At 41.1% G+C, this 17,130-nt stretch overlaps 1 protein-coding gene across 4 annotated transcripts in view; it reads left to right on the top strand.

Moving 5' to 3' along the window:
- RAB3GAP1 (RAB3 GTPase activating protein catalytic subunit 1) overlaps nt 1-17,130 on the top strand; it is a 47,766-nt gene that overhangs the window by 8,231 nt on the left and 22,405 nt on the right. For all 4 annotated transcript variants that reach the window (XR_004002606.1, XM_030579989.1, XM_030579988.1 and 1 more), the window contains 4 exons: nt 8,037-8,115; nt 9,988-10,107; nt 11,764-11,929; nt 13,298-13,397. Coding sequence is in view for 3 of the 4 variants with exons in the window: in XM_030579989.1 (XP_030435849.1) it covers nt 8,037-8,115; nt 9,988-10,107; nt 11,764-11,929; nt 13,298-13,397 (465 nt within the window). In the remaining variant the exon portion in view is untranslated. The remainder of the gene's footprint in view (nt 1-8,036; nt 8,116-9,987; nt 10,108-11,763; nt 11,930-13,297; nt 13,398-17,130) is intronic.

The raw sequence follows: 17,130 nt of genomic DNA, 5'->3' as shown, positions 1-17,130 counted from the left end.
GATTATTTCCCTTTGTTGTGAGACTCAAGGGATTTGGGTCTTGGGGTCCCCAGGGAAGGTTTTTCAGGGGGACCAGAGTGCCCCAAAACATTCTAATTTTTTGGGTGGTGGCAGCAAGTACCAGGTCCAAGCTGGTAGCTAAGCTTGGAGGTTTTCATGCTAACCCCCATAATTTGGACGCTAAGGTCCAAATCTGGGACTGAGGTTATGACAGCATGTTAACAAATGCTGCAGCAGAATTAGAGCTGGCAAACCTGCATTGTTTGTTTGTTTTTTATTTTGAAAAGGACGTGAATGTTTGTAATTACAGTGTTTCCAACAACACTGTCCTCTAAACTTTGATCTTGGCTCCAAGGAGCCAAGAGTTTCTCATCCCCATGTAAATCTTAAAATCAGAGTACAATAAATTTAAACACCTCACCATTTACCCACAAACTCTAAAACACATGCCTCAGAATTTGAAACGATCAAGAACAAGTAAATTTTCAGTCTCATTATATAAAGTAACATCTCAAAGCCCCTGAAGACTTTTCTTCTTTTTCAGATGATAGCCAGTTCATGCTTGCATTGTTTGATTGGTAATGTCCTTCCATGGATGGTCCCTGTCCCAGCTCTTTTCTGATATATCTTGAATAATGATTAGGAATTACCATAGCAGGAGTGTCTACTATTATTGTGATTTCCTTAATGATGTGCTTCAACACTTTTACAGATTAAGGCAAGAAATATTTTTTTCCAAAATATTTGGTAGCTATGTCTTCTCAGTAGAAGAAAGTCCCTTTTTAATTTAAAGTTACATTAGTGCTAGTGAATGTGCTAGACTGACCGCTGTGAAGGTTGAGATGAGGTATGATGTTGGGCTGTCAGGTGATGCCATTACAATAGAAACAGGGATAAACAGTGACACCATCAATACATTAAAATGATCACTTTGAAATATTTACATTAGTTTCTGTTAGATTAATGACCCTTTCTTACTATTTCAAGACATAAAGTTGGATTTCTATGTGACCTTAAAGCATCACAATGACAATCTAAAAGGTGGTAATCTAATAATTTGTACAGGTATTGAAACGTGATAGCACTGGTGACATTTCTAGTCAACATTATCACCATCTCTCACGAGGGTGCATGGGTTACCAAATTCTTAATTGTCTTGGCATGTACACAGTTCTATGCAGGGAAGATTGTTTTGACTGCAGACATAGTCGATTGTGCAGTGACTCCTACTGGTGCAGGCACAAATAAGGTCTTGTAGAAGTTCAGATGCTGTTGGGTCCTTGAAGAATACAGGAAGTAGTTCATCACCCTCATTTTTCCATCCGTGTTGCAGTGGTAATCCAATATCTGGTTTACCTGTGTATGAAGACATCTAAATCTTTGTTTGCCAAAATGCTCTTCAAAACTATCCTCACATGGTGGAAGTTTGGCCAGTGGACTTGTGATAGCTAGATTGAAGTGCAAGCAATTCAGGTCTCTGTGGATCTCCTTTTCTTTCTCACTGTGGTCATACAGCTGTGCTAACATATTTTTCACTGCAGAAATTTTGGCTTGGCCCTGGGAAGTTTGAAAGTCCCTTTCCCTTTGCTTGTAGATGTGGCAGGGAAAGCAGCCAGACAGCAAGGGTTTTTTAGAAAAATGCCACGAAAGACACAAGGAAGTAAAGGGGCTGCTGGGACATGAAGCAGTGCAGCACGGTGCACTGAGCAGGGAGCCAGAAAACCTTGCGCTCACCCCCTCCACTGTTCCCACAAGACCTATTGAGAGAGCTGCACTGTGGGATAGCTGCCCTACAGCGCCGCTCTCATCGGCGATGGAAGTGCTGCTAGTGTAAACACTCTCTGATGCCTGAGGAACTAAGTGAGTACGTAAACCAGCGCTTTTCTTTCACTGGTTCCCTATCACCGGTGAAACTTACAGTGCAAAAACTCTGTAAGTGTAGACGTATCCTTTGTTACATGCTCTTAGGTCATGAATTCTTTCAGCTAGAGCTTCCAGATGGTGCCCTAATTCAGCATTGTTTGTTCTCATTGTTCCATCAGTATGGAAGAGGGACATAGGCCCAGGTCCTGTTCGGGAAGAACCTCATCTCTGCATCTTGTTAAGGACAGGGCTCCGTGGCAGACAGTTTCTGGACTGATAACTGTTGTGATTGTCCGTTCCTTGCCAGATATTTGTTCGTTTTGGCCATGTCAGCAAATGACAGATTTTTGATGACAGATTTTTTTGATGGGTCTGGAGAAGCTTCTTGTCCTATTAGAATCAAGTACACCTCTCACAAATCTCTTAATTTGTTTTTCACTAACATCTGCTATTTCAGTGGAGACTGATATGTCTGATGTTACATGCAGTCCAGTGGATATGTTGTTAGCACCTGTGGATATGTTTCATGATCAAATGGGATTGTCTTAGTGCTGATAACATGGTTGTCAAGAGCAGTAACTGCACTGAAAAGGGACAAAGAGCATGAGGCAAAGACTTGTTTGTGGATGTTGTCTTCACCACTTCTTGTTAGGCCACTGCTTTCTCTCACAGCATTTGCATATTCACAATATGAAGCTTTGTATTGTCACCTCTGACACTAATACTGACCTATGTATAAATTCTGAATTGAAAAACTACTTTCTAGAATATTTCAGAGTCTGGTACTGTGTGCATAGACAACTATACATGAAAACATTCTACCAGAGAGGTAAAGTGGATGAATTAATATATTTCTTGGACCAACTTCTGTGGTGAAAGCGACAAGATTTTTTGCTCCCCAGAGCCCTGCTTCTGGTCTGTGAAAGGTAAACAGAGGGCTTGTCTACATCAGAAAGTTGCAGCGCTGGTGAGGGAGTTACAGCGCTGCAACTTTGAAGGTGTACACATCTGCAGGGCACCACCAGCGCTGCAACTCCCTGTTTGCAGCGCTGGCTGTACTCCCGTTTTGTCTCGGGTGTAGAGGATCCAGCGCTGGTGATCCAGCGCTGGTAATCCAATGTAGACAGTTACCAGCGCTTTTCTTGACCTCCGTGGAAGGAGGAAGCCTCTGGTAATCAAGCTGGTTTCCTTTCCCGGTTTGCTCTCTCGGTCCCGGAGCCAGCCAGCAAACCGCAGGGAAGGAGACCTGCTTGCTCGGGGTTCCGGGACCGAGAGAGCAAACCGGGAACGCCGCGGTTTGCTCTCTCGGTCCCGGAGCCAGCCAGCAAACCGCAGGGAAGGAGACCTGCTTGCTCGGGGTTCCGGGACCGAGAGAGCAAACCGGGAACGCCGCGGTTTGCTCTCTCGGTCCCGGAGCCAGCCAGCAAACCGCAGGGAAGGAGACCTGCTTGCTCGGGGTTCCGGGACCGAGAGAGCAAACCGGGAACGCCGCGGTTTGCTCTCTCGGTCCCGGAACCCCGAGCAAGCAGGTCTCCTTCCCTGCGGTTTGCTGGCTGCCTCCGGGAACGCGAGAGCAAACCGCGGCGTTCCCGGTTTGCTCTCTCGGTCCCGGAACCCCGAGCAAGCAGGTCTCCTTCCCTGCGGTTTGCTGGCTGGCTCCGGGACCGAGAGAGCAAACCGCGGCGTTCCCGGTTTGCTCTCTCGGTCCCGGAACCCCGAGCAAGCAGGTCTCCTTCCCTGCGGTTTGCTGGCTGGCTCCGGGAACGCGAGAGCAAACCGCGGCGTTCCCGGTTTGCTCTCTCGGTCCCGGAACCCCGAGCAAGCAGGTCTCCTTCCCTGCGGTTTGCTGGCTGGCTCCGGGAACGCGAGAGCAAACCGCGGCGTTCCCGGTATGCTCTCTCGGTCCCGGAACCCCGAGCAAGCAGGTCTCCTTCCCTGCGGTTTGCTGGCTGGCTCCGGGACCGAGAGAGCAAACCGCGGCGTTCCCGGTTTGCTCTCTCGGTCCCGGAACCCCGAGCAAGCAGGTCTCCTTCCCTGCGGTTTGCTGGCTGGCTCCGGGAACGCGAGAGCAAACCGCGGCGTTCCCGGTTTGCTCTCTCGGTCCCGGAACCCCGAGCAAGCAGGTCTCCTTCCCTGCGGTTTGCTGGCTGGCTCCGGGAACGCGAGAGCAAACCGCGGGGAAGCTGGTTTCCTTTCCCGGTTTGCTCTCTCGTCCCGGAACCCCCCTTGAAGCCGCCCAACAGCGCTGCAGTGTGGCCACATCTAACACCACTTGCAGCGCTGGTTGCTGTAAGTGTGGCCACTCTGCAGCGCTGGCCCTATACAGCTGTACTAATACAGCTGTAACAACCAGCGCTGCAAAATTTTAGATGTAGACATGGCCAGAGTGTCAGAGCTAAATACAACAGATTGTTTAGCATAAAGAGTTAACACCTGTTGCAAGAAACCAGTCAAAATGAAGTGGGCAGTTAACACCTCTGCAGTCATAGTACAGAGAAGAATAAGACTTTCTCTACACTACAACCTTTTGTTGGCAAAAGCTGCCATTTGCTGACAAAACAGGGGAGGTGTACACACTACAAAGCTACTTTTGAAGGTAAAACTCTGCTGTTTCTCCGACAAAACAAAACCACTTCAACAAAAAGCATAAAGCTTTTTGCAGCAAAGTTAAAGCGACAAAGCATCAGTGTAGACACTGCCGTTCATTTAGTCAACATAACTGGTTTCCACCAGTATCCCACAGTGCGTGCGGTGACCGCTCTAATTACTGTTTTGATTTCTGCTGCCATGAAGGCATACACCCTTCCCTTTTCAAAGGTCTGGGAAGTATGTAACAGCTGAGCATGCTGCGCCCTTTGGGGAGCAAAGAGAAAATAATTAACATGGAATGCTCCTGTTCTCCCCTGCACTTGGAACACAGTGTCACTGCTGTAGGCAGACTGCTGCTGCTGGTGGGGGTTGGGTGTGGGTCTGTGACTGCTGTGCTGCTTTGACATTCCTCAGCACAGAGAGTTCACAGAGCTGCGCAGGATGCTGATCCCAGCAGCTGAGGTGGTTGTGGGAGAACTGGGAGGGAATCACAGAACCATAGGCAGGCAGGCAGAGTGGGCTGCTTCGAGAGAGACGGCTGTGCTGAGCAGAGCCAGGGGCTGACGTAGGTGGGAGGGTGTCTCTCTGCCTCAGGATAGGGCGGTCAGCCTGCTGTCTCCCCATCGCAAAAACACCACTTTCCTCTCTCCCTCCCCCCACTTCAGTTGAAAAAGCGGCTGATGATCTACTAGGATATCCCTGGAATGATGGGATTGAGAAACCTGCATCATGATGCTTTACCTTCCCCATGAGGCATTGCAAACCCTTCCCAAAGCACCCTGCAGCCAGTTGCACAGTGGGATAGCTACCACAGTGCACTGTTCTCTGTGTCAGTGCAAGAGTTTAGTGTGGATGCACTCTGCTGACACAAGGATCTAGTGTGTACATGCAATAGCGGTTTTAATTAAAGTGGCATAACTTTTCCGACAAAATTTTGTAGTTAGACAAGTGGGTTACAGGTTGTTGTAACGAGACATAAAAGCATTGTCTCTGTTGAGGATGATCTTTAGTGTCTAGCAAAATTATGAATTTAAGCTCCTATGCTCGTCTTTTGAAAGTGTTGTGTAGATTTCCTTTGAGGATGAAGACAGAGAGGACTTGACATGGAAGTGATCATTTGTGAAAAGTGTTCATCCACAGGTGATAGGGTTTTTTGGTCTTATGGTTTTTCCCTGAGAGTTCATTAGAAAGTGCAGTGATTGTCTAGTTTTATCCACCTAGTTTTTGGGGCATTTGATGCACTGGATGAGATGCACCACATATTGTGATAGGGGTGTGTAGGGCCCATGGATCATGAAAAGTATGCTGCGGGGGGTATTTATTGTTGTAACAGTGGAGCTATGGCTGCAAGTTTTGCATATGTTATTCTGGCAAGGTCTGGTGCCATTTTGAGTTGGTTTGTCCTGGTCTTTGGGGAGCTTGCTTCTGATGGTGAAGTTAGGTGTTTATTTGAAGGTCAGAAGAGAGGGTTTTAGAAATATTTCTTTTGTTGCATTTTTCGGAGATTCTTCCTCAAGGTGACACATGAAGAGGTTGCATAAAAGGGAGCCATCCTAGTACCCATGGCTGTTCCCATGTTTTGGAAAAGTGTGTGTTGCATGTAAGTTGGTTATGGGTATGTGAGGATGAGTTTGTGTTTGGATTGGATATCTGACTGTTTTCCATTGTTTTCTACATATTTGAGGTAGGCAGGTGATGCCTTTGTGATGATGGCTGTTGGTGTATAGCAGTGGTTCTCAAACTTTTGTACTGGTGACCTCTTTCACATAGCCACCCTCTGAGTGTGACCCTTTCCCCCAATTACATGAAATAGTAAAATACATGAACTGCAGGAGATGGTTCCTCATTTTTTTCTGAAGTCCTTGTGAAGAATATTGTCTCGTTACAACAGTCTGTAACATACTAATTCTCCTTTGTCCCATGACTGCAGAGATGTTAATTGCCCACTTTGTTTTGAAGTTCAGCATGTTATGTTAACTCATCATGCTTAACAATGTGTTCTACCTTTTATTTAGATGTGACACTCTGATTACCTTTCTCAGACTTGAAGATGAGTTCTGTGGATCTCAAAAGCTTATTTCTTTCATCAACAGGAATTGGTCCAGTTAAAGATATTATCTCACTTACATTGTCTTTCTTGTATCCTGGGACCAACATAGCTACAACAACATTGCTTACAGTCTTCTACCAGGCAGACTAGATGCTACATTGTATGTACAAAAGCTTACAAATGGAGAAGTCTTACTTTTAGGAATTCACCTACATTTATATCTAGTCACAATGCAGCACAAACTATGGGCACACCATCTGCTGGTGCACAAACTTCAGTGTGACACTGATCTGGTCAGCAAATTTCAGTTGAAAATACAGAAAAATATTATCACTTCTGAGATACTTTGGCAATTAAAAATATGTAATATGAAAATATTTCATGTCAGTATATTACAAAATGTTAATATTTGCTATATACTAAACAACTTCACCATTTCTGGAAAAAATACTTGTCCGTGCAAATCTAATACAGATCTTTTAATACGCTGTTGTTTGGTAGCTTTGACCAATAAACACCACATTGAAGTGTTGAAATTAACAAACAGTAAATACTGTTGTCATAGTCATGCTGCAGTGTTGTTGGAACTGTGCAAAAAATGACACTTTTCCACTCTTGGTATTATTGTTTCACCTTGCCTATAGGCGTTATGGCACCACTTGATAGCTGCACATTATACGTCGTCTAAATATACATAAAATAAGCTTTCAAATGATTATATGAGGGGTGTGTGTGTGTAGGTGTAGAGCGTGGGTACATTAAACTCCAAAAACATGGCCCTTTTTGGACAACTGCCTCACAGTTACAAGGAACACATACCATTGAGTAGTAACAGTGTAGAGTTGAATGCAGTGAGTTGAATATATTTTATTTTTAGTTGAGCATTATTTTTAATGGTCATTGTCGGGGTAACAACACCTAGATTCTGTGGTGATTAGCGCTGGTCTATTTAAAATAGATGGATTAATGAGGCCCAAAGTATTGCCTACTTTCAGAAACTTAAGGTTCCACTGTTCCGTCTTCTTATATGTCTTTTCTTTTATTTTTAAAGAAACAAATTGTATTAAACCTTAAAAACTAACATTCCTCTGGCCTTGGACACCCAAAAGGCAAATAGGCTTTGTGCAAATATCTCTTTTTACCTGAAGGTATCATGTAGCATGGACAGCTACCTGCAGGAGGTCCTTTGGCTGTGAATGATGGATCCCAGAAATATGGTGGTTACAGTATAGGGCCTCAAGGAGGGAGGAAAAATATGAAAGCAGTAAAAACAGGAAGGCAAGCTGTAGGGCCGTAATAGGGATATGAAGTTTTTATTACTATGCTAGGAATTAAATCTGCTGTGTGAAAAAACATCAAGGTAAAATTGATTTTACTGGAGAAAAGTTTTCCTGTTCCAAAGATTCTGTTCTAATGCAATGAACCTCAGAAACGTCTTTAGAGAACATTTTCTCTTTACCTTTCATACACAACAGATTTCTGCTTGACGCTGTAAAAATGTACTGACACTTAGCTTTATCAAATTGTTTCACAGATGTCCTTCCGTTATCTATGCAAGACTTGCTGTGCATGAACAATGATTTTCCCCCTAGAGCCCATTGTCTAGTGAGATGGTTTGTATACGTTCTTTATTCTGTTTTCTTCTATATTACAGGTAACATTTTAACATATAATTAAGGCCTTGCCAAATTCACGGTCCATTTTGGTTAATTTCATGGTCATAAGATTTTTTTAAATTGTAAATTTAATGATTTCAGCTATTAAAAACCTGAAATTTCATGGCATTGTAGTTTTAGGGGTTCTAACCCATAAAGGAGATGTGTGTGTGTGTGTGTGTGTGTGTGTTGGGGGGGGGGGTTGCAAGGTTATTGTATGGAGGGTTGCCGTACTGCTACCCTTACTTTTGTGCTGCTGCTGGCAGTGGCACTACCTTCAGAGCTGGGCAGCTGGAGAGCGGCAGCTGCTGGCCTGGAGCCCAGTTCTGAAGGTAGAGCTGCTGCCAGCCGCTGCGCAGAAGTAAGGATGACATGGTATGGTATTGCCATCCTTACTTCTGCGCCGCTGCTAACAGGGCGCCGACTTCTGAGCTGGGTGCCTGGCTAACAGCCGCAGCTCTTCAGCTGCCCAGATCTGAAGGCAGTGTGGAAGTAAGGGTGGCAATACTGTGACACACACCGCCCCTCCAAATAACCATGTGATCCCCCTGCAACTCCCCTTTGGGTCAGGCCCCTCAATTTGAGAAACGCTGGTTTCCTGCGTGAAATCTGTATAGTATTAGGGTTAAAAAGAATACACAAGACCAGATTTCACGATCTGTGATGTGTTTTTCATGGCTGTGAATCTGATAGGGCCCTAATCATAATATGATGATTTTCAGTGATCAGATTGGGTATTCATTCAGCATTCATTGTGTCAAGATTTTAGCCTTACAAAAATAAGCATCACTCAGAATTTGGAACATTTTAGCTAATTTTAAAGTAGCTAATGGTTTAAAGTAATAAGAAAGTGAAAAGCTTTCAGTGTTTTAAAATCTTCAAATGACACTTAGTGGAATGTGTACTTAAATTCAAGATGTTTAAATACATTTCAGACTGAAGTCTTTCAACTATTAGTTTCTTTCATATCAGAGCAAGATTTACACTGAATAAAATTTAAATTTTTTTTTGTCATACATAATTTTGTATGATGTTTGTACTACAGTTAAATAGGCACTGTGTTCCTTTTGGTTTCTTACTCCTTTCTGCAGTGAAGCAGAACTAGTACTATTACAAGTTTCTTTGTGGCCAGAGTATGATGTTACAAACTCAGGATTATGTCTTGGCTGCAGACTTGGGTAGAAGGAGAATGGCTTTATTTAATTCCAGATCACTTAAAGAATAGGAATGGAAAGCAGAAAGTTATTGTTAAATAAATTGTTCTTTGCACAAATGTTGGGTTTATTTACCTTCTTCTATTTCTCCTCCATAAGAATTATGGTTAAGAAACGAACAAGAAAGTAATATAGCCTCATGCAAGCTTTTATTTTCACACTAGGAATAAATGAAAAACAGAGATCTCTGCCTATCTACTATTGTGGGCTGGATCCAATACTACCTGTATGGCCCTGAGGATGTCACATGGGCTGCAGCTGTGTGCTTATTGGGCAGCAGGTTGAGAATCCTTGATTTAAAATATAAGTAATAACATATAATATACTCTGGTACACTAATTGTAAAAGTGGTTTTATAAAGAAGAAGTTTTAATGTGTAACTTTTAAAATATTTGAAAAATGAATTGAAAATCCAGAATGCACTTTAATAGTTTGGCTTTTTTTCAGGCCTCTTAATTAGCATGGACTTAAATATTTAATTGCCATTATATTACTACCGCAATGTGCACTAGTTAAGTCAATTGGTGACATCTGTAGTCTAGCCTACCTAGGACTGACTCAAGAATATGCAATTATTTTTCACATGTAACTTATTACAAAGGTTACCTTTTTGTAGGTATGGCTTACGGGAATTTGTGGTTATTGCTCCAGCAGCAAATAATGATGCAGTTCTTAGTGAATCCAAATGTAACCTTCTTCTGAGTTCAGTTTCGATTGCATTGGGGAACACTGGTTGGTAAGTGAAGTGCTAAATGATTACATGTCCAGATATCACTTTGAATATAATTTGGAAGATGCTTCATAATAAGGAAAAATATTAAATTGATAGTAACAGCATATAGTGTAGACTGTCTGATATTGCCACAGAAAGAAATACAAAAAATTGTCTTTCAGTGGAAATGTGGCCTAAACTTAATAGCAAAGGATTCTTTCAAAGATTATTAACATTTTAATGCACTGAACCATATGTATGACTTCTGTTCCATAGACTTTTTCTTGTTTTAAAATATAAATAACCATAAGAGTAATTAATTGGTCTATAAGACATGATTTTCATAGAAATGTAGGGCTGGGAGGGTCCTTGAAAGGTCATCTAGTCCAGCTGTGTATGCTGAGGCAGGACCAGGTATACCTACACCATTCCTGACAGGCATTTGTCCAACCTGTTCTTAAAAACTTCCAGTGATAGAGATTCCAGAACCTCCCTGGGTAATCTATTCTAGTATGTAACTATCCTTATCCTTAGAAGGCTTTTTCCTAATATCTAACCTCAATATCCCTTGCTATAGATTAAGCTTCTTGTCCTTTGTTCAGTGCACACAGACAACAATTGATCACTGTCCTCTTTTTAACAGCCATCAACATATTTGAAGACTGTTATCAGGTTCTCCTTCTGTCGCCTTTTTCTTATAACTAAATATGCCAATTTTTTTATAACCTTTCCTTGCAGGTCAGGTTTTCTAAACCTCTTATTTTTCTGGCTGTCCTCCAAATTCTCTCCAGTTTATCCCCATCTTTTTTTAATGTCTGACATCCAAAACTAGACACTATATTTCAACTGTGGCCTCACCAGTGCTGTGTACAGTGCGACAGTTACGTCCCATGTCCCCGATACGGCACTCCTTTTAATACATCCTAGATTGATATTAGCCTTTTTGTAACATATCATATTGTTTGCTCTTTGTTTATGATTCAGTATAACCCCCAGATCCTCTTCTGCAGTACTACTGTCTAGGCAGTTATTCCCCTTTTTGTATTTGTGTATTTGATTTTTCCTTCCGAAGCATAGTACTTTATTTAATTTAATCTCGTTGATGTCAGACCAATTCTCCAATGTGTCAGTCATTTTGAATTCTAATTCTGTCTTCCAAATCCCTTACAACCCATCTCAGATTGGTGTCATCTTCAGATTACATAAGTATACTCTCCACTTTATTATCCAAGTAATTAATGAAACTGAATTTTCTCAGTATTTGATATAAATTTAATAACAAATTAGTTTATAAAATTATAAATTAGTTTGTTCACAAATCTGATGGCATAAATCTTCTAAAGCTCCTGGAAAATATTCTTACTCTTTATTAAATCTCCCCAAATCAGAATTTAAGACAAAATACTTGGTAAAATGTTACTTATGACATTGAAGATTTGATGACATTACTACACTTTGTTGTACATTCCACTTAACTTTGTTAGTGAAAGTTGTATTTTATTACCTCTATTTTTTAACTTAACCATTTTTAATTTAAACCCAAGTACCAGTATATGGTGGTGGTTTTCTTTATATCTCTGTAGAATCGTCTGAAATTGCTTTGAAATACATACTATTAAATACTTCTGAGGATGTTAGAACAGTGAACACTTTTTAATCTACTGCTTCAATATTTTGCAGTCAGGTACCATTGTTTGTGCAAATACATCATAAATGGCGAAGAATGTATGTTGGAGAATGTCAGGGCCCTGGAGTTCGAACTGACTTTGAAATGGTTCATCTTCGTAAAGTGCCAAATCAGTATACACATTTATCAGGTCTATTGGACATCTTCAAATCCAAGATAGTAAGTATGTGTGTAATAGAAATCATGCCATTTAACCAAGTGAAATGTAGGCTATTTCTTTTTAAATCAGCAATTTAAAAAAAACTTAAATCATTAAAGGGGAAGAAAAAGGGCCTATGCTTTAATTGGCGTTGTCTGCCTGTTTTCCTTTTAGTTTAATTAAAAGCTCTACTGACCTTTTAAAAATAAAGAACAGTCATACTAAATTGCTAATGTGTGAGTACTGTTTTGGATAACTTTTTTCATTAATTCTTTACCTTCTAATACTATGCCAATTCTGTAGCCTCCTGAGTGACACAAAACTCTAAGAAAAAAAGAGTGCTGAAAATTTACTAAGTACTTCACAAATATGTGTTCCATGCCTTCAAGAAATTATGCTCTAAATTTGACACTCCATTTGTGAGGGAGAGCTTGTGGGGGAGGAGAGATGAAGGGCACTGTGACAGAATAAGGTCACATGCTTACTGTAGTAAGGTAGACACACATCTTGATGGGATTTTTTTTAGTACCTTTCTTTCCCCCATCTCTCCTCATAGTGAGATAATGAGAGTTAGTTTCTATTAGAAATTTTCCTTGAAAGTTTGATAGAAATTACTTAGATCTTTTTGACTGTGGTAGGAATGGGAACATATCTATTCTTCTTTTAACTCATTAAGAAACTTTTCAGATTTTCTTTGCACTTGGATACACCAGTTCACAAGGATCTGGACTGGGACCAGTTCATTTCACATGGGCCAGTCAGACAGTAATGATTTTCATCATTATCTTTGTGTTGGATTTGATCTAGTGACAAAAGATTGAGTAATTTATCCTATTACCAACCTTATTCTAGTTTAGTCCCCATTCTTGTGTGGATTTGAAATCATGTTCTTCTTATATATGCACCCACATTATTGATGTCAGTTTAGCTGTCATAGAACCATATTCTTTTGATGTTATTCAGGCAGTGAGTCTCAGTGAAGTCAGGAGGATTGCTGACCTGAGTACAAGAAACATGATTTGGCCCATGTTTTAAAAGTAATCTAATTTGATTCATTTTTATTTGTGAATTTATACTGTCTGGCCTATTTTTATACTGTGCAGTATATTTTTATATATTATAGGGAAAACTTTGTGTTAAAATTAAACCTGTTATTTTTTTAAAGCCAAGTGACTGAAGTGGACAGTGATAAATAGCCTGCTTGGGGTTGAAACTTTAGAAGAGATTGTACTGAAACAACATCTCACATAATGTTGAAAGCCCATTCTTCACTTTTTTTTTAAACTCAAGACTTTAGTTTCAATTAAGTGAAGTGTAAAGAGTATTATTGTAACTCTAGTTGATTTACTTGAATTCATTTGTAGTGTTTCTTTACATTTATATTTTAGGGATGTTCTTTAACTCCACTGCCTCCAGTTAGCATAGCTATTCGACTAACGTATGTTCTTCAAGACTGGCAACAATATTTCTGGCCCCAACAACCACCAGGTAGGAGATTCATGTGCATAGTGTCTTCAGGGAAATTTTAAATTAATTTATAGAAAACAATTAATGTAAAGTGTGTGTGTGTGTACACACACACATACAGCTAAAGGAATAAATACTTGTATGTGACTTAGCAGAATATTGCAAAAGTGTAGTAGCTGTTCACTAAGAGAGAAGCATATGAATTTCTATGGGTTTAAGAACAATTTTATGACCATGTTTAAATCTGATCAGTGCAGTGTCTTTTGCTCTTTTGGCTGGAAAACCACTTGGCTTCATTTTTCTCTTTGCACTTTTCCTTGCACTGCAGACTGCTGACAAAATAAGCCCACACATAAATCCATACTTATACATAAAAAATAATCAGAGGAAAACAGAGTTGCCAAATCAGACATTGTTATTGGTAGGAAGGGATGATATATTGGTGAGATAAAAATTTACCGCTAAGTTGGATTCCTTGAATCTGGCAGTGTTGTAATGCTATAGAAACTTTCCCAGGCTAAGGCAGTTCTTCATACGGTCTTCATTTTGTCTGAAAAGATTTATTTATTTATTTTTGTAGGTTTTGTATTGGGTTGTTTTGGAGTAAACATCCCTAAATAAAGATTTTCATTTTATACGCATTTTGAATAGCAAACCTAGCTCTAATATGTTGGGGAGCAATGAAACCGTCTATCTTCAAAGTCATCTCAAATGCACAAAGTAAACTGAATAAATGGAGAAAAATATTTTTCTCGGACTTTTTTGTTTTGGTAATCCCAAATGTTACAGAAACCGTAGGTAAAAGTTTAAGACAGAAGTTGTGACTTTAAGATGACGTGTATAAGTTAATTAATATATAAACACAAATGGTACTATGATGGCTATCATTTTTAAATTATTAGGAGATGAGAGAGCAAAACATGTTAAGATGCTTATTTCTCAGCCCCATCAGTTAGCTGTTGATTTATGCCCATGACTATTTACTATCCCTTAGCATAATGGTTTTTTTTATTATATCTAATGTAATGTTAGATATTCTTTTACATATTTGGGAAGCCATGTTGCCAGTGGATGGAGCACTAGATTGAGGCTCTTGGAAACTTGAGTTCTCAGGATTCTCCTGGTATGTCTACACTGCAATTAAAAACCTGCAGCTGGCTCATGTCAATTGACTTGGGCTCAGGCTAAGGGGCTGTTCAATTGTGGTGTAGACCTCCCATTGTGTCTTGGAGCCTGTGCTCTAATCCACGCCCGAATGTGTGCACCACAATTAAACAGCTCCTTAGCCTGAGTCAGCTGATGCAGGCCAGCCATGGGTTTTTAATTGCAGTGTAGACCCTCCCAGCCCAAACCTTGCCTAGCAGGTAACAATCAGTAAACTCCAGCCCTCAAGTTCCTCACAGATCTCTCTGCACAACCCCTACTACTGTACATTCATAGAAGATATTAAGTGTGCTGCTCCTTTAAAGAGACAGAAACAGCATCTTGTTATCTTGACTGGAGTTAACAATCATTTTAAATTCAATCAAAGCACTGGATTGGTTTAGATAAAAAGTAAAACTAGTTTAATTAAAGTATCAAGTATAAAGCATAAAAAATAGAAGGGGTTACACAAAAGTAAAAATATGTAATGGCTAAGACCTAACTTAACAAGCTGCAGTCATTGGTGAGGAAACAAATCTTCAACAATGTTTCAACAATAGCTGATTAGCTCTTAATCAGAATCCCCAGAGTCCAAGGTGCTGGTTTTCCTTGTTTCCTTATGTGAAGGATCACTTGGGGTTCTCTGCCCCTCTCTTTATAGTCCAGGCTACCTTTTGAAAAGTACACCTCTCCAAGTTCCCTGTCCGTCTCTAAGGGAGGCCATGCCTCCTCGCTATTGTGTACCTGTAAAGTTGAGCTCAAAGGGGGGAATTAGCTAAACCTAGTGCTCTGGTCCTCTGGCCAGGCAGAACAGTAAGGCAGTCTGAGTCTCAGGGCGGGGCAGCAGACAGTTAGGTTCTGGCCTGCAATCAGGGCAGAGCAGCTGAACAGTATATGAGCCTCAGGCTTAGTCAAGGCAGGGCAGCAGTCTGACAATGGATAGGCTCTGGCCTGCACAGAGCAGTTAAGTAGTTTAGAAGCCTTAGGTAAGAGTGAGCACCAGTGCAGTCTAGAGGCTCAGTCAGGATGCCTGAGGAGTGAAGGTAAGGAGCGGGAATACTGTCACCTCAGGAGCCTGCCCAGATCCACTGCATCACAACCCAGGGCCCTAACAGTGGTGCAGTGATCTGCCACTGGGTCAGCAGGGGTCCGGCCGCAACATGCTGACCTTGTATCAGGCTAGCTGCCAGTCAGAGCTGGTTTCCCAGAGCTGCTTCCTACTCTCCTCCTTGGGTGTACCTGCATCTTTTGTCTCAGGGAGGTTGGTCAGCCGGCGGTCCTGGGAGCTCAGGTGGCAGCCCCGGCAGCTCCTCTGCAGGCTCCAGCAGCAGGCAGGATGCGTCCATCTCTTGTGATGGCTCCAGCCCAGCTGAACTGCAGGGCCCACCTTTTGTACTTCCCCTTTCTGTCTTGCCCTGCTGCTTCCAGAGGGGCAGATGTGATTCTCCTGGTTCAGCCCACCAGGGGGCATGTTGTGGTCCCTCCCTGTCACTCTGAGGGAGGCCATGCCTCCTCGCTACACCAGCTTAAGTGATCACTTTTTCCCCACTTGCTCTCCTGATGAGTTTGTTTGCCTGGCATGCAAATGTGCTTGCCACTGTCTTTGGTTAAACCTTGCTCAATTTACTCCGGAGACGCATTCAAGCAGGTGGAACTGCATTCCTTACTCTGGAAAAAATCTTAACTATCAACTCACACTGACATGCCTAGTTTAAATACATTTTAGTCACAATTTCAGCACAACTGTATAATCCTTTATAGGTTGACCGAACATACATCATGCAAGAATATTAATGGTCAGTGAGTTCAGTTTTCCAAGGACATTTTACATGACACCTTTTAGATACAGATTATAACAATACTGAGTTGGCGTACACTGAGCTGGTCAGGCCAGCTGAAACTCACTGCTAGTTACTTGGGAAACCCCTTGCCTTCTGCCATAGGGATGCTCTTAGGATCACAATTGCCTATTTGAGATTGTCAGATATTAAAGTAAGAATGCCAAGATGTTGCTGATGGCCTACCTTTTTGATTAAATCATGGTTCCATTCTTCTATTTTTTTAGAACTTAATTTCATTGTTCCACATTTTTGAGTTAAAATACCTCAGTTAAGTAAGTTGTTTTTTATAATAAGGCATAAGTATCTATCTAAGGCTAAGCCTGTTGGAGACCATGAAGTCTTACTCTTTCTTTGTACCTTTTGTTACTGTTGTTGTTACTGTTGCTTTAAAATATTTGACCATTCTTGATCATATTTGACCAGTCAGTTGACCAGTTATTTTTGGACTGGTCAAATGCCCAACACTACTTCCTGGTTACTTCAGGAGATCTTTTTAGTTCAGTAGGGATCATATATTTGACATGTTTTGCATTTGTAGTGTGTGTAGAAGGGAAAGGTATTAGTGACCTAAGATGTCTAAGAAGTGCATAATTAAATAAAAAATATTTGCTGCTAACATTTATCTTTTAGTTTGGTTTACTCTACTTAAATAGAGAAATCATGTAAGCACATTGTTATTCTAATAAAGAAGAAATCACTTAAAAATATAAATAATAAAAGTAACTTTTCCTCTTCAATTGCCTTAAAATAACTTTTAGCATGTGGAGTAT

The sequence above is a fragment of the Gopherus evgoodei genome, chromosome 11 (assembly GCF_007399415.2).
Source record: "Gopherus evgoodei ecotype Sinaloan lineage chromosome 11, rGopEvg1_v1.p, whole genome shotgun sequence".
NCBI lineage: Eukaryota > Metazoa > Chordata > Testudines > Testudinidae > Gopherus > Gopherus evgoodei.
Note: the sequence above shows the minus strand (reverse complement) of the source record. Positions and strands in the feature narration are given on the sequence as shown.